This window comes from Motacilla alba, chromosome 2 (assembly GCF_015832195.1).
Source record: "Motacilla alba alba isolate MOTALB_02 chromosome 2, Motacilla_alba_V1.0_pri, whole genome shotgun sequence".
Classification (NCBI taxonomy): domain Eukaryota; kingdom Metazoa; phylum Chordata; class Aves; order Passeriformes; family Motacillidae; genus Motacilla; species Motacilla alba.
The window spans coordinates 77,863,951-77,887,655 of NC_052017.1; the positions used below are offsets into that span (position 1 = coordinate 77,863,951).

At 41.2% G+C, this 23,705-nt stretch overlaps 1 protein-coding gene across 1 annotated transcript in view; it reads right to left on the bottom strand.

Annotated features, from left to right (window-relative positions):
• The window catches only part of FBXL7 (F-box and leucine rich repeat protein 7), a 169,874-nt gene extending 156,356 nt beyond the window's left edge, over nucleotides 1-13,518 (bottom strand). Inside the window, exon 1 of the mRNA XM_038163112.1 lies at nucleotides 13,386-13,518. Within this exon, the coding sequence (XP_038019040.1) occupies nucleotides 13,386-13,422 (37 nt within the window). The 5' untranslated portion in view covers nucleotides 13,423-13,518. The remainder of the gene's footprint in view (nucleotides 1-13,385) is intronic.
• Between the last annotated feature and the right edge of the window lie 10,187 nt (nucleotides 13,519-23,705).

The following is a 23,705-nucleotide window of genomic DNA, read 5'->3' on the forward strand; positions in this document are numbered from 1 at the left end:
TTTTGAATGGAAAACAGCAACAAATCTGTTACAGTTCATCAAAGCTGTGATTGCACAGCTCCACTTTAGAGCAGTTACTCTGCCACTGCTTAGATGCAGCATCCCTGTCTCCTCCACCACAGAACATTCCACCCACCAAAAAATCCTAGGGGAATACCCAGCTTATTGCAGCTGGTAGTCAGCAAACTAAGAACACATTGCATCAATAAAAGAATTTTAATTCACCAGCTTTCCAGAGGGCATAGCCCTACTGAAGGGTAGGGTTGTCACACTTCACTGGGTCAGGTCAATGCACTACAATAATATATATTGACACCAAGCATTAGTGTTATGGTAAATTGTTTATAAAATATGCAATTAGTTGATTTCTGGTCTGCTGGCAATCAGAATTATCAGGGCTCAGCTGACACATTTCAGAAGATAACCAGGATTTAATGACTTTCCTGTATAACTAATGTGGCTAAACAGTCTCATGGAAAATACAGTGGTCTAGTTTCCAATCTCCTTAACACACTTCATTCTTGCATTACTTGTGCTTGGTTTTTTTGTGCATCTTTTTCTAAAAGCACAACAGTACATTGTCCTTATCTGAATATTGCATTTTAAATTTAAAAAGTAACAAAAATACAGTTCAATTCCTCAAATGAGATATTTCAGAAATAAGCTAACCTTTTTAGATCACAAAAATCAATGCTGGTTACACTTACACTGAATATCATATTCTTAGCCTTAACTCTTCAAAGCCATTTCACTAGAACTAGATTGAAAAACTCTTTGAAGGTTCTTATTGGAATTCTAGAGCTTACAATTTTAGAAATTCCATTAACCTAGCACATATACTAAGAACTAGAGGCTCAAAGAAAGTTGTAAATACCATTTTTTTAAAGATACACTACACAGGTAAACAAAAAGGTCAAAGTATTAACAACACTGTGTGGTATGAATATACAATATTTCTAGTATATGTACAGAAATTAAAATTAAAGCCAGTTCCCTGAAGAATTTTTTTGCTCAGGTATTTCTGTTCTCATTTTTGGTTTTGGCAAAGCTGTAATATTACTACTTGTGTACAGTCCAGGTATCACTAACACAGGACTTCAGCTCTCTGGCAGACAAATGCAAAGCCAACATACAAGAATTAACACATTACAATTTTTTTATTTTTTTTAACTTTACATGGCTTCATCATGAAGGAGGACTTTAAAAAATACTAAGTCCTTATTTAAAAATCCCTTTTTAAAAAGCAGTAGCTCTTGTTCCAAAGAACAGAGCCTCAGGTACACCACAAGATAAGGTTCTTTTCTCAAAACTGAAGTAAACTCAATTTTGATATTGCTTTAGAAGAGAATAGCAGAGAACACTTCATGTAATTCACTATTCCTCCACCATTCTCTATCATCCAAAACCACACCATTAGGAACATCTGGTTCACCAGATAACTCACTAGTGATGCAGATTTTCTTATTATCCCTAGAGTATTCATTCTTTTTTTTTTTTTTTTTTTTTTTTTTTTTTTTTTTTTAATTTAAGCCAAGTTTCTGCTGGGTACCACTGCAGCTCCATCTCTTTGTACTTTCAGGTGTAAGACTCAAGACTCTAGAATATGAGTTTACATGTTTGGATTTTTTTTTTCCTGAAACTTCCTGTGGTCAAGTCTACAAAAAAAAGAAAGTTTTACACAAGTTCTACTGATTTTACAGGGATTTTATTCACACTTCACACCCATTAGCTGGCATCTACAGGGTTAAAGCAAGATTGTGTGATGATCCTTCTTCCCCCATGTGCATAGTTAAAGACCTGACCTTGGCTTGAAAATACATCCTGAATCAACAGAATCCTTCACAATTTGTCTTGTATTTTCTCAAAACCATGGATGGCTAGCATGAGCAACAAGGCTGTTATCAGTATGACTCAATTCACAAAAATCCCAGGCTCTGTGTCCTACCTACCACGTTCCTTTCAGTCAAGTGCCAATACCTCAGTTAGGAAGAAAATTGAGGAAAACATGGGGAGGATTAATTGGTGCTTAAAAGGCACAAACCACACAACCACCGACAGCCAATTGCTGTGTGAAAGGCTCCTGTGTCTGACCAGACTTGTTCTGGTTTAGACTCTAATCCTGGGGAGGCTAAACTTCACTTTCAAGGAATGTTTTTGCTCAAGTAGGGACTTAATGAAGAAACCCTACACTTCAGTGACAGACATGGCAAGGCAAAGGGCAGCAGGAGATCTTATCCACGAAGGGCAAGAATTTGTTTTCTGTAGAAAATGAGGCCTGGCAAAATGAAAGCAGGAAACCCAGAATGGAACAGATCTGCAACATTCACTGCGTCCTACTTCTGCTGCCAAATCCTGTGCTCAAAAAAAAAAAGGTAAGTGATAAGGGTGTTCAATTGCACTTCACTACCTGACACATGCTGTGGAAACATGCACCATTATAAAGATGCTGGGCAGTCATCACAGTTCAGCTCTCGCAGAGGCAAATACAACTTGCCATACTATGTACTTTCATGATGAGAAGCAAATTACACCATTATCAAAGACCTAAATAAAAACAGTATTTGAATCAATAATTTCCTGGACAACCAAACAGAAACTAGTCCTTCCCCTTATTCACAGTTTCTGTGCAACCTCTCAATAAACTGTAAGACAATTCACAGTTGAATTATTTCTTAGATACAAGAAAGACTCTCACATGAAGCCTTTTAAAACCAGAGTTAAAGCAGGAAAAATTAGTAATTGTTTGAGGGAGAGGAAGTCTCACATTCACCTTTGTTCCACTAGTTCCTGGCAAGAGAAATAAATACTCACCACAAGCATTTGTGTTTTTCCATAAAGACAACCATCCAGGGTAACAAAAGGTACACCCACAGGGGAGTAAAGAGCAATAATTTCCCAAGAGAAATGAAGACATAAGCAAAATATTCTGCTCCTGCCTGAGTGCCAAAAAAAACTTTAGACTGGACTATGCTGTCTAGTCTATACATACAAATGGAAAAAATAACAGTTTTAAAAAGTCACCCCTAAAATCTCACATTGAACATTTTGATTCATGCACTGTGGCTATACTATAGTTCTGATACCACAGAACCTTCTGCCTTTCTAGAAAGTTACCCCCTCTCCCACACAGAAAAAATGTTCAAGGAATAGATAACACCAACAGGTGAATTACCCTAGAGGTAGCTTTTTTGGTACTAAAATCAAAATGCAAATTCAATTGCCAAGCAGCGTCAGACATAGCAATACCCAAAACCCATTGTATTGTACATAACTTTAATTTTAAATAGAAGGCTCTAAACTGAGAAGCATCTACTAGCACTTCAGAGGATTAAAATTACCCACATTGTCTGGTAGTGATTGCTTTCAGAAGGAAATTTGAGACAACCATATTTCATCAGTTCACATATGAAAAGTAAGGCATTTCTTCTAAACTTGAGTATGAACCTTCCATAACTTAAATGGGGGATTCAACTCATCTTTGATTCAATCCTAGAACACATGGAAAGAAGCAAACCTTTATACCAGTAGAATAAGAATTAGTGACAAGTATTTTTACCAGTCATGGCTACATGAATTTGAACATTGCATAAGTGATTTCTTATTATTATTATTACTACAACTCTATTAATTAAAGTAACAATCTTAATTGTCTAGGAGAGCAAAAAATGTTATCCTGGGCTAGCTGTTCCTCGTGAAGCAAGCAAAACTCCATGGAAGAAGCTTTTATGAAAAGCACAGACCATTGCTGCTGCCAGAAATAGAAACAAAAAATCACAGAGCCAGTTTCTACCACCACAACTCTTGGGAGTATTCTTCTTATTTCATCTGTTCTCTGCCAAGAGAAAGTGTAGTCATCGAGAAAGTGCGAGTTTCTTTATCCAGTAGAAATTAAGACTTTTAGCATTAAAAATATAAGGTAAAAATAAATTATAGCTGAAAAACTCCAAACCAGCTGTAGACACAAGTTTACGGAGTACTGTTTAGAGATACTCAACTACTGTAATACAGCATTCACACTTGCCAGAACTTGCTACAGCTGAACTCTATTGCTTCTGAAAGCCCAGTAGTAGCTTTTCTAAACATAAGTAACCAGCAGAAGCACAGGAAGATCAAGCTAGGGAACAGACTGCTCAAAAGCACTGTAATATCCTCAGGGGTATGGTAATATCTTAATCTTTGGAGGTGCTAAGAAGTCCAATGGCACAATATTATGTGCAACCTGCTTCATTGGCTTAATTTTAAGCAGTAGGTTGGATTAGAGATCTCCAGAGGTTTCACTTCCAATTTTTGGACTTGTGTACTTAGGGCTCTATAGACATTAAAATATGGCCAAGAGTTGATTGGAAAATGTCATAATTTTACTGTCTGTACAGAACTCCACTAGCAGTCTAGTATACCAAAACAATAAAAATTCCACATCTAGAGGCTCTGGAGTAAAAGCACCCATGTTCTCAAACCATGCTAAAAATAGATGACAACCTTCAGGCTAGTTGGCTACAAAAGAGGACAGTCATACATGAACCTGAGGAGGAAGATCAGCTACTAGATATTCTTGACATAGAAGAGCATACAGTTAGCTTCAACTTGATGCTAGCATGGCTAACTGGAATTGAAATCCTGCTGCTACAAGGCTTTGCTTATACCTCTTTTAGTATATCCTGAATTTTCAAAAACTCTAAAAGCCCAGGTTGTAATAGTATATCAACAATTTTCACCACATAATTAAGCAATAGCTTATTGTTTCCACAACCTTATTTAAAAAAAAATTATGCATGACTACACCTGGAGTACTGGATCCAGTTCAGGAGACCATAGCACAGGAAAGACATGGACCTGTTGGACCAAGTCCAGAGGAGGACCACAAAAATTATCAGGGTGCTAAAACACATCTTCTATGAGGACAGGCTGAGAAAGTTGGGGCTGTTCAGCCTGGAGAAGACTCCTGAAAGACCTTACTGCAATCTTTCAATCCTTAAAAAGAGCTTAGAAGATGGAGCCAGACTTTCTAGTAGGCCTATTTTGATAGCACAAGGGGTATTGGTTTTAAACTAAAAGATTTAGATTAGATAGAAGGAAAAATTATTTTACAGTGACAGTGGTAAAACACTAGAACAGGTTGCACAGCAAGGTGGTGGATACCCCATCCCTGGAAACATAAATGGTCAGGTTGGAAGGTGCTGCGAGCAACCTGAAGGTCATTGCAGGGGGATTGAGCTAGATGACATTTAAAAGGTCCCTTCCAATCCAAACTACTCTGTGATTCCATAGAGTATGCCACAAGCAGCTCCCTTATAAAGTGTCAAAGAAAAGGCAAATGAAAAACTGGAATAGAAATACATTTTACTAGGTACTACAGAAAAACCCCAAAAACATCTGTTGAGTACATCTGTTGGTGACCAGCTGTTGACCTTGCTGTCTTGCACTCCAGTGATGAACAAGATCAAGTACTGCCAGCATTTCACCAGAGACAGAATAATACAAGAGCCACAAGCACCATAAGAAACTCTCAAAGAAGTGTCTTTGTCTTCATCTGTTTCCACAATAGCATCATTATCTCTCAAGGACAGGATTTAAACAAAATACTCCCCCCGAGTAATTATTATTACACAATTTAAGAAAAATTTCCAAGTTTCTTTTCTCTGTGCAGCCACTAACACAGAAATAGGATTTTGTGCAATCTGGCAACAAAATAGTATCTGAGCCTTAAATAGATGGCATGCTTCTCCACTATGCATGCAGTCATGCAAGCAGTAAAAGTCTGGACTCCCCATGAGCTGACAAGAGTACACTTGTCATGTAACAAATTAGATTTGATACAAATTCTATGATACAAATTCTATTTGATACAAATTTCTATTTGATACAAATTTCTATTCTATTTGATACAAATTCTATTTTACTGTGAAACAAAGTTGTGTGATTCTTGATCAAAAGAGGTTCTTCCTAGTTAACCATCACTGTTGTTATGCCTGTGGTTTTGGAGTCCTCTTCCTTTAAAAAAAAAAACAAACAAAAAGACAGCAAACCTCATAATTGCTCCTTTTATAGTAGCATCTGCAAATTTCATTTGGTTTTCTTTTTACAAGAGCAAAGAAGGAAATTGAGTAAGATAATTTTTAAAATAGATTCACTGAAAAGAGTATTAAAACACTTTCCTCCTAGCTAATGCTGCTTGAAAAGACTTCAGTATAGCATTACTGCAACTATTAAACACATTTGTACACAAATCACTGAGAAAGAAAACTGCCACGTGATTTCGGATGCTGATTTGACAAATTTATATATTGCAGACAGGAATTTCCTGATCCAAAACATGGGCATGAAAAAGAGCTTCCTGTTGATCACTTTACTCCAAGGGTAAAAAATCCCCAAGATAAAACTATTTTTTCCCCATTCACTTAAAGCAGAGATCACAAGAATATATAGGGTAAAGAGACCTATTTTGCCAACAAATTACTTTTGTTGAGTTTGGATACTGGCACAGAGTTGGAACCTTTTCCTTAAATACCTGCTCAGACACAGCCAACTCAAGCACAACATCAAGATGATAACAACTCCTTTATGCTTCAACTCCTTTAAGGAGGTCTCACACAAACCTGCTCTCAATGCCATGTTGGTGCTAGAAGGCACACAAGTAGATTTGGAACAAAAATGAGAGGTATGATCAGACAGAACTAACAGCTTCCCCCCCCAAGGTCAGCTACAACACTATGAGTTCTCAACCTAAATGGTACTTGAATAACAAAGTCCTGCAGTTTGTCTATTCCATCACAAGCTGCACATCTATACACATAGAAAGTGTTGCACACTTCTTCTTCTCATCAACGAGGAAGAGATTTTACTGGGAGCCCGCCACCTGTTTTTCAGCTTTTGAAGGTCACTACTCCTCAATGAAATAGTTCTCCTAATTTAGCAAAGCACATGCCCTGTATTAAAAAATAGGGCATAGCTAACTATGAAATGAAGAGCCGAAATAAACCACTTGTGCATTTCAGCCTTCAAATGTCATCAACTGCCTTCTGCCAATCACTTTCCTAACACAAACAAGACACATGAAGGAGCAAACCAATTCCTAGTTAGGAATTGTTCACAGAAGTAAGGAATCCAGAAGCGGCCAAAGGATGAAAACTGCCAGAAAACAAATTTTGCCAAGGAGTTTTTTTGGGCTTAGCAGTTTAGACTTAAAACTGCTCACCCAATTCAGAATACATGTTGATTATTACTTTTTCCCTCTCACAAGGAATGACATAGTATCCACTTCAGTTTGGATTTTATGAAGTTCAGCTTGGTAGAAGGATGTTCAATTCAGTTTACAAAAGTTATCAAAGCAGTCTTGTCTCCTTCCATGCCTTTGGTGAGTGGGCAAAAGAAGGATGAGGATATGCAAGTCCTGGACTCCTACTACCTTAGCTGAGACAGGTCTGCTGGAAGCTTTTCATTTCATCCATCCCCAGCTTCAAAGTTCATTCAGGCCTCTGACTGGCACCCAGTTAACTTTTTTATTTAATTAAACAGAAGAGCATCCAGTTAATCTTGCACCATGCAAAGCTACCAACCAAATCAAAGACAACTTCCTAGGGTACAGTTAGTTAGCTAATATCTATTAAAGAAAGGGGAAAAAAAAAAAAAAGAAAAAAAAAAAAGAGAGATCCTCCCTTGTCCCAGAAGCATTTTATTAAAGAATGACATTTTATGAAATAACGTGGATGTTAGTCACTAAGTTACTTTCTAAACAGCTATCGATAAAATTAGCAACTTTTACAAGCCTAAATCTCCCACAAATCTGTAGCTGTTTTCATGGGTATAAACACACATTTGAATTGCACACAGGCTGGTCATTTTTTTAGAAAAGAAAATTCTGTTTTATGAAAACCTGACAGCAGCAGAGCAGCTCACTTAAGTGCTGTGTCCGACCCTCCTCCTGCCCCTGCCATGCGATCTAGACAACATGATGCAACATAAGCACTGAGCTTAGAGCAAATTTACTTTTTGGAGACAAACTGAGTAAACACAAAATACACACAATCATTTTGCATTGCTCAGTTGACAGTTACATAAAAAATGAACATCATAAGCAGCATTTTTGAAGATTACTTTTGGTTAAGAGCAGTTGGCCACTATCAGACTGCAAATTCCCTTTTAAAAAAAACAACACTGCTGGAAGGACTGACATTTGGAATACTGCTATACTTCCAGTCCCAACTTTGTTGTTAAGAGGCAAGGCTCATCTCTCTGAAAGTAGCTGGGTAAAATTCAGCCACAGGTAAAACGTAAGAACCAACACTGGACAAGTACCAAAATCAGAATACAATCACGTAAGTGCAACACCAAAAGCACGATTAAGCAGCACCCTAATGTTTACAGTAGTCACATGGATATTAAGGTTAAAAAAACCAAACAAAAAACCCCCACCAGAACAGTAAAGTAAGACACCAGTAAGTGTGATATACTAAACTTCATGTTTAGCAGGTCAAATAGTAATGTGTAAATGCAACTCAGACATCAAAACAAGCTGACAAAAAAAATGCACAGCCTAGGAGCCTTTTAGCACCCAACTTGATGAGACTCTTCACTTGACTCTGAGAACCTCATGGGATAGAAAATAATAAATGCCAGAAAGAAAAACTGCCCTTGCTTCTGAAGATAGAGTACCCAGGGAAGATACCTCAGAGGGGTGCCACTATTTTGTAATTAAATAATGTAGTAAAAGCTATTTTATTGCCTTTCCCACCCCCTTACCCTAATTAATATTTCCCACGAGGCTTCACAGATCCTAACCACCAATATAAATAATTGGTAAATTATTATGATTCAACTCTTTAAACAAAAGAGTGCAAGACTACCATGGTGTACTGTTTTTCACAGCTGACACAAGCACTGCATGTGAATTGAATCCCTCAACACTTTGTGAAGAAACAAATCCTAACATATGGCAAAATTTATAGGTCATGAATGCCAGAACTTTTGGATGAAAAAGACTTCCATATACAATCTCAGGTGTGTCAGAACACCTGCCAGCACTGAATGAGCAGAGATCTACTTTAAAATGAAAGGCAGCATTCACAATGAGTTAGTGTCCAACAGCACCTTCAAGAAAAAGGACAAGTCTGGCTCTATAATGCAGACCTTGACCAGGTTTTCCAGGTGAAGGGACAGATTAGAGAGGGTAACCTACTCCAAAATGAACACAGACTGACTCATTTCTCCACAGTGCTACATGCTGGCAATTCCTGGGAAGTTTTAGCTACTGTATACCAGGTCACACATCAGAATTAACACCACCTTTGTGAAGCCATGTTGTGCTTTCTAGCAAATCTATCTCACGACAAAGGCAGGTTTCTGTGCTGGTGCTTATTTGAGCAGAACACTGGGATATACACAGGAATTCTCCCTCCAAGTGGTTTGTGAAGAGAAAACACCACAAATAAAAGTCTAAAGAAGAAACCTTTTCAAAGCAAGAACAGAGTGAAAGTTTTTCTTAAAGAGTTTACATTAAAATCTTACCACATTAAATATTCAGATTCAAAAAGAAAAAGTTTGTCAACAGTGCTTATGATTCAGAAAGGATGCTGATTTCCTTGTCTAAGGTGCTGTTTCACCTATTTCTCCCACAGTTTCATCTATTTTTCCCCTGCCATCATCTGTTCTCTACAGAACCAGGCTCCTGTGTTACATCAAATCTTTCATGATACATTTTAGTTGATCAAGTGGAGCTGCTGCTCATTGTCACCAATCCTCTCTAGACCAGTTTCTGGATGGAAAAAGTGCGCAAGATGCCCAAAGAAAGTTTTATCCACAACTGCAGGATTCTGGACAGTTGACTTATTAAAAATGCATTCCTTCATCAGGTCTGAACAGTGGTATTGTCAAAATTTTGTACCATTATTTAGCTCCTCTCAAATTTGACTGGTTCTCAGGTCTCAGTTCAATGAAGAAGTCACTTGTGAAGAAGACATGTTGAAAAGTTATTTCACAAAGCAGCAATTTCACCTCAATGCCACAGCTTCCTTTCATATGTAGTAACACAGATTATTCCTCCAACTCATATCACAAAGCCAATTCCCTTGTACTACAGAAGCCTGCAGTTTTAAAGTCCTTCCCTTGAGGATGAGAAACTGCCTCAGGTGGTAAGAGCGACAGCATCCAGATAACTTTTTCCCAAAGGTTCCATGCCAACAGCTGGCACTACCGTCAGCACCCACCAAGCCTCGTGCCCAGGACAGAAGGTTTTTCTGGGTAGAAACATTACAGAAACACTGCCAAGGTGTCTGATCAACTTGGCAGTAGTTAAAGGGCAACATCCTTCAATTCACTCCCTCACCTGTGATGATGAGTAGTGTCTTGTTTGGTCAGCTGCAACAGCATTTCATTTTAAGGCAGGTGCTTAAACAGAACACCCGAGTTTTGACAGCTTCTACAACAAAAGGCTGCTCAGTTCACTATCAGACACAAGGCCTCCTCTCATTTAAAAACCAAGCAAGGAGCTGAATAAGCGAGAAAAAGTAGAATGATTTATCCTCATGGCAAGAAAGTGAAAGACAGCAGTAAGACTCTTGCTAAGGTCACTGATGATTCCCATCAGTTTATCTGTGTAGGCAAAAGCCCTGCAAGTTCTGCTCCATGATAAACTGGATTTCTTGCTCCAGTGATCTGTTAGCATCAGTAGCACTGTTCAAACACAACTGCTGGAACTGAGTTCAGAAAGACTCATCTCAAGCTTTAACAAGTCAGTCTGAATCTACTGCATAGTACAAAAAATCTCAAACTCCTGAGATCTCAAGCTCCACATATTTCCAGGAATAATCTGCCTTATAACAATTATTGCAAAAATTCAACAGTCCGGTGCATCTTAGCATCACAATTTTATCTTCCAATAAAATCACATTCCATAAAGCCATGGCCAACCAAATAAATAAAGGCAGTCCAGAGTAGTTTATGTGATCAGTCACAAACACTTAGCTGCCTGTGATTACTGCATACACAGCACAGATGTGAATTTCAAAAAAAAAGTTTATTACTGGTAGTGTAACAATGTAGCAATCCATCTAACACCCAATTTCCTGGTCATAAAAGCTCTCTATTTTACAAGTGATATCTTGAGCAAAAGTTATCCTTGCCCTAATGTAGCTGTTCAACATTGAGATGAGAACCAATTTGAGCAAATTAATGAAGTTCTGCAGTTCCACAGCAGATAGGAAGGAAAGCTGTGTAGAGAAAACCCAACCATTTTAAAAATCATTTGCAGTTGTCTTCCTGAAATCCCACCTAAGATATCAGCAAGCAGCAAATGGTAAAACAGCCTTCAAGAAGCTCAGCTAACTTTTCTCCACCCCTAAAATGACATATCATAGTGCAGCAGCAGCCTACAAAGCCCAATAGGCTAAAAACTGTGTACCACAGACACCACTCAATGAACTTCCAAATGGATAGTCAGGTTGCTTTTAAAGTACACAGAAAATGCTGTTACCCCCCCACACCCCCCCCCCCCCCCCCCCCCCCCCCCCGGGAGCATAATCACATCCTACTAAAAAGCAACTTTTTACAGCAATTAAGTGGTTCATTTGCCAAAGGCACTAAAAGCCCCAGTAGTTTATGGAGGGGGAAAAAAAGACTCCCTTTATCAGGTTTAGATTGGTTCTCCTCTGTATCACTCAGGAAACAAAACTAGTATGAGAGTTTCTTCAAGTTTCTCAGTAACTGATGATGCATAGAAGTTACCAGGAAACACAGTCTAGGAGGCACATCAATGATGAAGTTTTGGTCATGGGGCTTGGGGATTTTTTAAGTCTATTTTAACTGTAAACCACTATTGTACCTAATTTACAAGACAGGTAATAGACTGCAGTGCAAAGATTAATTTGCCGTATGTCGTGTGCACTCCCAGGATCCAACCTCCACTTTGAATGGAGGAGAGAGGTGAACTAAGAACACACTGGGAGTACTAATCCTCCTCTTCCTCACGGTGTCTATCAGGTACTTCTGGAACAGTTAATCTCCCCTTCACTGAGGGCTGCAACAGACTCCGTGTCAGTCACATTCTTCCCCAAAACCTGTACATTTATTGAAGCAATCAGTCCTCTGAATTCACAAGAAAGATCAGACATGCAACCACACCTTCTGGTCATTGAGGTAAACAACTCCCAGCAATATGACCAGAACTATCCAACGATGGCCCTTTCAACTCTGGTGAAAAACTAAGATTTCCCTTTTCAGGAGGAATCCAAAGAGGCTTTGATTGCAACTTCCAGGCTCACAGCATTTATGCAGAAGTTTTTCTAGTGATGGTATCAATTGACTGAAACCCCAGGACAGGAAGAATATCTTCAGCTTAAAGCATCTGACTTCATCAACTCTTCGAAAAGCAGAGTTCATTTGGCAATAAATGAAAGGAACTGCAGAAGCTGCTCTAGAAGCGGCATCTTTCCCCTTTCCTTTACACAATCTTCATGCATATTTTGGATGCAAGAGGTGTATTCTTTGGCAGTTGCCGTCTGAACTCCCAAAGAATGGAGCAGACCTCAAGATCATCTCCCTCGCTCCAACTACAAACCCTCAAGGACAAAAAAAGGGGGGGGTGGTGATCCTATACGGTCGGCCAATACACCGAGGGGAAGGCATACATCCTACAGAGTTGCCTAAATACTTGGAGGGCAATTCATATAGAAGTCAGCTAGAAGCTAAAGAAAGCTTAAAACTAGCTGGCAGAAAGACAAACTTTCTGTACTTGCCATTGGTTTGCCTGACACCAGCTGACTGTTCCAGTAGTCCTTCACACCAGAAGCAAAGCAGCTGAAATTCATCCCTGATGCAGCTTCAGCGAGACTAATAGGTTTCCATAAGAACGAATCAGGCCCTGTATATCTAAAACCAAGCCCACTAAAGTTTCACTGAAGCGAAATTGCAGGAGTACAATCTATGGATAACAGCTGGAGAACATTAACTCTCCCCCCAACCCTTGCCGGGGTTAATTTTTTTCTTTCTGTTCAGACAGGAAGCAGTCATATAGCATACTGCATAATATAAGGATCCTGGGATATAAAGACGAGTAAAAAAAGGATTACAAAGAGCGCTCTACAACTTTTTAGAGAAGTTAACACTGCCGTAACCCCCGAGCTGCCTTCGAGCAGCAAGCCGCGCCGCTGCCTCGACAGCATGAGCTGAGACAGCACTTATACTCCTTAGCTTAAACTTAGAGAAAAAAAAAATTAACAATTAAGGGTGTTTTTAAGCGGCGCAGCGGAAGACTGTGTCGCGGATCCGGGCGGGGGTCGTCCCGGCCGGGGAGAGGAGGACCCCGCCGCGGCGCCCCCCGCCCGGTCACCCCTCCCCGGCCGGCACGACCCCCGCCGCTGCTCCAGCACCCCTCCTGCCGCCCCCCAGCTCACCCTCGCTGCCGTACTGCTTGCCATTGTTCGCGCCCATCCTGCCGCCTTCATGCTCGTCGCCGCTTTCCCACGCCGCCGCTCAGCATCTCTAATCTCTACCGCGGGGCGCCGAGCGGCCGCGGCTGACGGAGCGCAGCCCTGGGGCAGTGCTGGGGCAAGAGCCTCCAAAAGCGTTCACGGCGACATGTCCAAAGCAGCCTTGCAACTTCCTCCGCTTCTTCTGGGGTGGCCGACACCCTCACTTCCCCACCTCACAAAAAAAAAAAAAAAAAAAAAAAAAAACCAAAAAAAACCCAACCAAACAAAAAAACCCCAACAACAACAGCAACAAAAAACTTTAAAAGAGAAAGAATCAAAAATGCGATGTATCGGTGCGCCCACCCCGCCCCGGTTTCCAGCCGGGGTGTCCGGGCCAGGAAGGCGGCTCCAGTTATAATCCACAAGCAGGACGGGCGGGACGGCCTCCGGGCGCTGGCTCCACCGCCCCGCGGCTGGCGCTCGGCTCCTCCGATGCTTCAGCGCCGCTCCGCCTTCCTCCTCCTCCTCCTCGCAGCCCTGCCGCTGCCGCCGCCTCCCCCGGGAGGCCGCCGCCAGCCACTTGTTGCCCGGGGCGGGAGGAAAGGGAGCCTCGGCCGCAGACTTTTGTTAGCGGCAGGCGCCTCCTCCCGGCGCCCAGCGCCGCCGGGCCGGGGGAGGGAGGGGATGGGGATGGAGGGAGGATGGAGCCCGCAGCCGGCCCCGGCCCTTAAAGACACAGCGCCCGGCACCGGAGCTACCCTGGCCGCTGTCCCCCTGCCGCCGCCGCTGTCCCAAGAGAGCGGCCCGGCGGGGATGGCTGCGAGGGCTGCTCGCAGAGACCCGCCCAAGGCGGCCCTGCCCGGGTGTCCTTCCGACGGGCAGGACAGGGTTTCTGCGTTCAGCACCTTCGCGGCACCCCCGACCCCATGCAACTCATCCAGGGGCTGAGAGAAAATCCCCGTGTGTAGGAGGAAGCCGCGCAGCAGGGACGCTTGCTTGTCGTTCTCTCCGGCTGCTCCGGAGTTCGAGCTGTTTTCTCCTTGCAAATGGTCACTCAGTTCCAGGGAATCACTGCTGGCCTTTGCCGCCGCATCGAAGAAAAAATATCGAACTGTTGAACATTCCCCATATTTGTTCTTCAGGTATCCTATAGAGATATATCTCATCCTTTGGGATGAGATGCTTCTATTTAATTCAGCTCTCTTAAAAAAAAAAAACACCAAAAAACAGTTTCTGCTTCTTTCACCCCAAAATACAGACTCTTAGGCCACTGGAATTGTCAGGGATAGTGGACATCGTTAATAGGGTGCCTTTCCCGAGTGCAGCCCACCCAAACAACGGCATTGGGAAGCAAGGATTTCACTACTGCATGAGAGACCACACCACCTCTGCCTGGCAAAAGGGGCTGGATACCAAGAGATGCTTTCAAATGGAAGTGAGGATATACTGCGTGTGACCAGGTTAATACATAAACTGCCAGTCCCAAGAGGGTACTTGCTCCCAGTGGGCTAGCTAAGAATATCAACTAAGTTTGCTCCACACAACTTAAGATTAAGTGGTAATCAGGTGTTACCAAAGATTTTTTGGGAAATAATCAGGTTTTTAAAAAGTGAGAAAGCAGGATGAAAGCTTTTGATAGGTGGAGAGAGACACTAGAGCAGGCAGTCCTGGTTTGGTGCTGGTATCTCACCTCTGCCTTGTCATGATGGTGCTGGCTCTGTCTGGTGGCAGGTCGGGTGTAACAAGCAGGGATCCCCAGCCCAGGTGTGCAGGGGGTCTTTGGCATGTCTGTTAGCACAGGCAGCAGCACAGGTTCAAGTAAGTGTACCTGAAACGTAGTCATTCGGGTACCTGCAGGACATGTGAGGCAACAGATGGACTCACACTTCCCAAAAAGGAGTGTCAGCTTGTAGCCCACACAGCCTGAGGAGTGGCATGCCCAAAGCAATGCATGTGTGAGACTAGGAATTTTTAGGATTAGTTTCAAAGCTCTTTACCAACATTTTGCAAGTATCTGTGGTTGGTGTTTATGTGTTGTACTGCTCATACTGGCCCCAGCATAGAGCTCACTGATTGCTAGGTCAACATGTCCCTGTTAAAAAAACAAAACCACTTCAATTCTGATTTGATTAAAACCATGAGTTGAGCAGTTTTCCCTGCACCACACCATGATGTTAGGTATGAAAAAGCCTGTCTTTCTAAACATATCACAACACCCACAAGATAATTACTGCACATACAGATAATTCTGAGCTAATTATATCTTTGTCAAGTTATACCAATGGCATATGAAATGGCAGAGGCAAAAGTACCAACACTGTCAGGACTACAGAAAAGGTGTCTAAAACCTGAAGCTTTAAGGATGGATGCATTAGTTTGTTTGGGTTTTTTTAAGTGCATTTTCATTAAGAGGTGGGCTAATTACCAGAAGCTGAAGATGTCAGCAGCACAGATGACTGACAAGTAATCAGGCAATGTTTTTGAGGCTCTAATCCCATCAGATACCATGGGATTAGCCATAATATGGGATTATATGGCTAGTAGTATGGGATTATACCATAATATAGCCATAGTATGGGATACCATACCATATAGCCATAGTATGGGATTATACCATAATATACCATTATATTTCTCCTTGTAAAAAAGTTTTGATCCTGATTCAATACTGAACACTACAATACAATGCTACACACACCCTTCAATTCTCAAAAATCAGTGAAAGTCTAAGAAAATAGAGTGCCTTCTGGGGGCAGACTCATCAAGCGACCAGCCTTAGTCCTTTGAAACAAAATATGAATCAGTCAAAAAAGACAGATTTCTGTAATCAAAGGTTAATTTCTAAGCACCAATATGGAACAAACTTAGTACTGTGCCAAAGCAGGTAGGCCTTGACACAAGTGTCTGCTTTTAGCATCCTGTACTTTCTTTTTGAGAGTTACCTGTTCAGATGCAGGGCAGGAGACAAGGGGAATAATCTGCCTTCTGTAAAAGGTTGTGGGGCAAGGTTAATATCTGCTCACATATGAGCCCACAGGCTGCCAACAAACACACACATCCAAGTACTTTTTTACCCTGCTGTGTGGCTTGTGGGTCTTGAAAAACATACCCCAAACATTTGTTAGGAACTCACCTAGGCAAAGTAGGATGGTAAAGAAAAATATAGGGCTTTCTACAGCACAGCAGCCTACCTTTGTCACTCAAACCGTCACACCCAACTCAGCTGTGGACCAGCACACCCAGCCATACCATCCTCCCCACCAGTGCTGCAGGGCAGTGCTAGTCCCCAGCTGTGGGACAGCACATGCAGGCTGAAAACAACACATGTCCCTGCTCCATGTGCAGCACAGCTGTGCTCAATTCCAGCCTGAAATACAGCCATGGGAGTACCCACTGCAACCAACTCCTGAGGCAGCCTCAGCTCCTCATGTCACACCGTGTGCTCCGCATCCCATGGCAGGGTGGGTCACAGGACCAGGAAGGCCAATGATCCCACTTCTAACTCCTAGAAAGCTGTGCAAACTTTTTGGCATGTAAGAGAGAAATTTCTCAGCCTGGTTGGAAACATCACTTCACGTAGACCCAGACACATAGCTGTATGTAAATAATTTTACATCATTCATAAATCATGAATTCACTCCTTGAGAGAAAATATAGCAATTTCTCTCCAAATTCAACATCTGATGCACCACAACTGAAATGACTCCCTTTGCCACTTTGGTTATCAAAACCAGCATAGGCTGGTGCTTTGTGAGACAGGAAGCCCACCTGTTGAGGGAGCCCTGTAAAGAATAAAGATATTAGACAGACGTTACCACTCTGTCAAGTTATATAAATATATATATATATATATATATTCCTGATATAAATCCTAGGAATACTCCTCCATTACCAGAACCAAAAGGGAAGAAAAATAAAAATAATAAAAAAACAACCCAATAACAAAATAAAACAAAAACCAAACAAACAGACAAAACCAAAACAAAATACACAAGCAAACAAACAAAAAACACCCAGGGAAAAAAAAGTCTAGCTAGGAAAGAAGGCCTTGGTCTAGGAAATTTGAACACAGGTTTCTGATGAAGGACTGAATATTGCTGCTGCACATCGTTTTACACTCTTTCTATAGGAGAATGAGGTGGAGGACACAGGGACAAAAAGTAAAGTGCCAAACTAATTTTGTTATAAAGACATAAAACTCTCACCAGAAAAGCATCTATCACAGATGATACTGCTGACAGTGAGTAACTGTTTAATGCAAAGCATGTAGGGCACTCAAACTTGGAGCTTCATAAGCCCAAAAACATCAACATGAGCAGAGAAGTTGGGAAACGCTAGTTTGAAGAGGCTCTGCAAGTTCCAGCTAGGACTGAGTCATCTTATAGCCCTTCAGTATTTACCAAACACTCGGTTCATTATGGGATTCGCTGTGGCACCCTGGGAGGCCTATTATGTTCAGACATATGGTTTGGGACTTAGTTCCTTACTGTGCCTGCTCATGAGATGTAAGAAGATACTTTCTTTCAACAATTTCAGAGATGTTTCACTCATTCTTGGCAAAATTTGGTAGTAGTTTTTTTCTCTTTTTTTCTCCTTGTCTTCCATACCTTATACATTGTGATTATTCAGCTTGAACTACATAGTTTATTTATATATAAATACAATGGACAGGTAGGAGTCTCTTGGCTGTGACTGAGTTAAGCTGTCTGAACCATATCATATAGTTCCTATGTGAAGCTGTTTACAATAACCCTTTAATACACTTTCACCTTCGAAATGGTTCCAAGAATCTGAAAGCACATCAGCTCTGCCATCTTTTCAATGATCCAAAGGTGATACAGTGCTTTCTGTAAGGACAAGGACAATTTTGGTGGTTTTGCCTCTTAACCCAAGCAGTAGACGCCCACTTCATAGGGGATGAGATGGAGTACTATCAAATGCTGGTTTTGCAAGACAAAAAGATTTGTTGTTCCACGTAAGATGTACATTCTTATGCTTTCCTTGTTCATAAGGAGACATCAATGCATTTTTCTAGACTTATATCCTATCCCAGCAAGAGGAACTTAGAAATTATTGGAGCTGAGGTAAAATAAGAAAGCTATGGGCTGAAATGTTTCTGTTTGGATGTGTTGCTACAATAATTTCTCAGAATGTTTGTAATACATCTGTATTCATTATGGGCCTCCCTCTGTGGTACATTACATGTCTCATGATGCACCATTTTTCTATTTCATGAACAAAACCACAGCAATTTTTTAAGAAGTAGCCAAATAAAGGGTTCTGGATAAAGAAACTAAAGTTTTAAAAATCGAAAGCAGCAGAACTATTTCCATAAGGTATCGGCCCAGCAATTCCAGAGCTAAATAATTTGGCTTCGACATTTTTGCCACAGTTGTTTCAGTACGTTTTTTTCCTTCAGTTTTAGTCGAAGCTTTCCTTTTTGAAAGAAAGGATGAACAAATATCAAAACCTTCCAGCTACTTCCAAGTGGCCTTATGTCAAAGTTCAATTGAAAAGCCGTTTGTATTTCAGGTATAAAATTCCAGCAGCAAATCTAAGATTAGTTTCCTATTTGGTGAAAGAAGCGTTGATTTTTCCTACCTTCCTTTCATTTCCTTCCCTGAACATGTTAAGCATTTCAATTCACTATTTGAATTGAAATAAAATGTTAAAAAATTCAGTATTCTTTTAATGACAGCAGAAGCCAAGTGATATTTTTTAAATTAAGTCTACTTTTACATCACCATGTTCATAGGGCTGCATATATTTTGTGATTGCTTCATGATAATATCTGTGTTGACTGCTTTTGGGCATTGTAAAGGGAAAAAGAATCCAAAAGAAGTTTGACTAATATGTTGCTGGCAACTTAAAACCATTATCAAAAGCATATTGTTTCATTAACTAGAAAATGATCCATTAATGCTATGTACCTCCTAAAGAAAGAAAAAGTCTAGATTATCTTCATCATTACAGACGAAAGTTATGGCCTCATTTCCCTGTGACCTGAAAGTATGTGCCATTTCCTCATTATTATCATTATGAGTGACTTGATTTACATGGCTAAAAAGCTGCAGGATCTAAGGATAGCTCAGATTGTATTTTACAGGGCAGCTTTTAGTAGAGCCTGTTCTCCTGGCTGAGAACTCTCTTAGCATCCACTTCCATGAGGTCAGGCTGCTCCAGCCAAGCAAAGGCTCTGGTCCCACAATGACTTCAATAGGTCTGGTTGAAATGCACTAAATTAAGGTGGTGCTCAAGTTCCAGGACATTTTGGATAATATGAGTTTATGTTTTGATAGGTTAGTCTGATGGGATCGCAGACCACATGAAGTAGAGGCAATTCTATCAAATAAAGATCCAGCTTTATATTAAACTTCGTTCAGAACTTCAACTAATTCAAGTCTTTAAAAGTTTTTAACCAGCCTGAAATTTTAAGATATTTTTGCTGATTTTTTTCAGTTTTACAGGAGAAACTCCTCACCCATATGTGATTTTTCCTTCTTCCAACAACAAAAGCAATAAATAAAGTTCAGACTGTGTTGAAACATGTTTTACATTACATGTAAAATCTGTTGAAAAGAATAGTGAGTTTGAAAAGCCAAGTTCCTAAGTCTCAAGTGTTAGAAAACACAGGAATGAAGACTGTGTATAGCTCCAGAACCACCATCCTGAACTCTCCTGCCTTATCCACAGTACACCTTCCACCACAGACAAACCTGAGGCCTTCAGCCAACACTGCAAAACCACTTCAGTCCCAGGAGCACTTTGCAATTATGTAAATTGTGGCATTTTAATGCATAGGCACAATCAGCCATAGTAGGACTGTAGAAGCAAAATTAATTCTGGCATTTCACAACTAATGTCTGACCTTGCAATTTTAAAGTAGATGTTTTCTTTGGATTTAAAAAACAGTGTTGGCTGGTGCATTCTCCAAAAACTGAACAAAGAATGAACTTAAGATACATTGCCTCATCGCATTGACATCTCTAGCAATGATTTTCAGGGTTGGAAGCCTGAACTCTGCTAAATAGGATGCTGTTAGTTGGACTAAGAGAAGTAATGATGGAAACATAGGACTTTCCAAGCACCATGGTTGTGTCTATGCTTCTCCTTGGAAAGAAGTCATGGGTCTTCTTTCCTTGCGTGGCCAGGTTTCCTTCCAGTCACAGACAGAGCAGGGTGAGGGTTGTACCCAGGTTGTTCATAGAAGACCTTCACACTATGGACACTCCCTACACAGTGATGTGGACAAACTCTGGAAACCCCTGCTCAGAAACAGCCTGCAGGAAATCAACACTGGGGAAAGACAAAGCATTTTTTCAGTGCTGTGTATCTTCTCAAGAAGCAGCAGATGTTGCAGGATCACAGGGCGCTGGACAAAGGATGCTGCATTAGACCAATTCTTCTGAGCATTGCATCTCCATAAGTTCTGTTTCTTCTCCTTTGACCACTACCCCACAAACAGTGCCACTCCACATGCACACCAAATCCTCATTTTACATCCTTTCTTCCTGTCTGTCTAGTTGTAGTCTCAGCTTCTCATGCCCCATGTATGCCACACTCAACAAAGCTCCCTCTCACCCTTTGGCCTTCCCTCTCTTCTTCTTGCCTCTACTGTCTTACCTCCCAGGCTGGTAACCAGTACACTCTTGCATTTCCACAGAATTTTTCTCCCCAGAACTTATCTCCACTAACTTCCTTTTACAGTCAAGTCTTTGTGAGCATTCCCAGAACCAATTTTCTTCTGGTCTCTCACCAATGCTGCTGCCATTCCATTCGTCTGCCTTAGTTCCATTCTTCTGCCTCAGACTGATGTTAATGCAAAACATTCTAAGAAAATTCAAAGTGGCTCTTGAATTGTTCAGCCCTGATGAGCTCCCTCCCAGTTCTTTCTTCTTTTCATAAGAAGAGGCAGTGAAATTTAGCCATGTGAAAGGGAGTTTCACCAAGTTTCAATCAGAAGGTTTTGTTGTGTTTCAGAACTTTCTCAGACATCGCACCTGAGTTGTCCAGCCTGCAGCCAAAATGCCTCATTTTCCCTTGGTAGTGTCATTCCCTGCACAGCAAGCTTAGATTTCCTTCCAAGCTTGGATTGACTTTCAGTGAAGAATTCACAGACAGAGCTGTACAAGATTTAGTGAGGAAAAAAAAGCCTCTCTTCTGACCCTAGATCTCCTCACAGCCTGGCATAATCATATCTTGCCCAGTCACTGGGTCACTCAACTCACAGATGGAGCTGAACTAGATTTCTTCTGAGGCAGGTTGCACCCACTGAAAGCAAGCTGTGTGTACCCTCTCCCAAAGGCAAAGCAGCAAATGGTGACTCTATTGTCATTAACACTAATCTCACTGTCTTGTACTCTTAACCAGGAACCAGAACTTGGTTTGTAAACAGCAGTGTGTTATGCTGAAAAAAACAGGTGCTTGAAGAAGCATGCACAAGAAGCTCTTTCAGTGCTGCAGGCTGGACTACTGTGCCACAGTGAAGGAAAAGTGCATGTCTCTGTAAACATCAGCATTTAGGTGTTGAAACAAAGCTAAGGTGTGAACATCAGCCATGAACCTGCAGAGGTCACTGATGGCAGCTGTCTGGAAGCAAAGAAACAGTTCAAGCATCAGCCCTGGAAGAGCACGTGTACTTCCCCTCACACAACAGGACAGTCTTGTTTGTGTGTTCTGTTAGGAGGGTTTTCACATAAGAGACCAAGATTCTCTGCCTATGGCAAATGCTCCAGTGGATGGCAAATGTCCCAGCTGAGTGATTCTAGCATGCAGTGCACCATGTTCAGTGAAAAGGTGCCCTGCCTTCTCCAGTTTTCATCACCTCACAGACAGCTTGCCTTGTCCCATATTACCGTGATTTAGGAATGATATTCCCCAATGTAGTGTTCCCATTAGAAGACTCCAAATCATGCACTGCTTGCTCAATCTCTCTTCTCCGTCCCCATGGAGGGCTGAAGAGGAGAACTGGAGACACAAAAGATAAAGGTCATGGGCTGAGATGGGAACAGTTTACTGGAAACAGCAATGAGATAAGAAACCAGCAATAACAGCAACAGTATTAATAACAGTGTACAAGAGGCGAGTGATTCACACGAGAGGTCATCATGAGGAACACAAATCTACCCCCACAGCTCACCTCCCTCTACGTGACCAGGAGGGACCCCTTCCCCACTACAGCTCCTGAAGGTGACATGAGGTGAGGTAGAATAACTTCAGTGTTCTGGCCATGTACCCCCTGGCTGCTGCCAGGAAAAATTGACCCTTACCTAGCCAGAACCAAGACACTTAATCATTGCCTATGACTAATTTGGGAATTTGCTGTAAGGACAGTGTCCACATGTAAAGTCAGCACAATTAGCATGCATTTAATATTACCAGAAATTTTATGTGACATCATCTAGTAGGCTGATTTCTGGCTCAACTAAATCAGTGAACTACTTCTGGAAAACAAAGTATCGTTGCTTCCTTTTTAACATTCAGATCTACTATTCTAAAGATTTTTGCTTATACATATTAAATCTCTCATGCATGTCCTTTGCAGTTAGGAGAATATCATAGAGGTCTTACTGCAAAGTGAGTCAACAGTTGAAGCATTATTTTTCAATTTGACTTCAATTGATACTTCCATTTTATGAGACTCCGTCCTTCACCACACTTCCCACTCCCTGATGGCTCCAGGAGGAGTCTAGCCATTTCATTATCACAAAACTTTGCTCAGAGGAACATCTGCTGATAATGCCAAGAATGCAACCTACCACCCAAGCTTTAGCTTCAGCATATCACAGCCACAGAATAGATTTATGTTCTAGATTTTTACATCCGGGAGACACCATATTCAGAGAAACAGTTTTTCAAAGTGATGGAGCTCATCTGAGGTTTTCCTAAGTGTGGGAAAGTGGACAGCAAAGGTACCAGTTCTCCTTGCAGCAAGCTCTAAAAAGGACCAGACACATCTGGTTTTACCCCAAGTAGATCAGTGGTTGACAATATATCCATGCCTTTCTTAAATTCCTCTTCAAAGTTACTATCAGTCCTCAACACAAAGACAGCTTTATATCTATACTGATGTAATTTTCTGCATGGTTTCTACATTTGGTTTAGAGCAGAGATTTTTCAGCATTTCATCACATGGATAATCTTTCAGTATGGATTGGCTGTTATCTCCTAGGCCTTTGAAGCAGCTAAAGTGACTGCTGAATCAAAGGTAAAGAGCCAACAGTGGTAGCTTTCTGCATGGATACTTTCCCTTTTACAACACTAAAACCTGGTAACAAGGACAGGCTCTGTGTGGTACAAGCC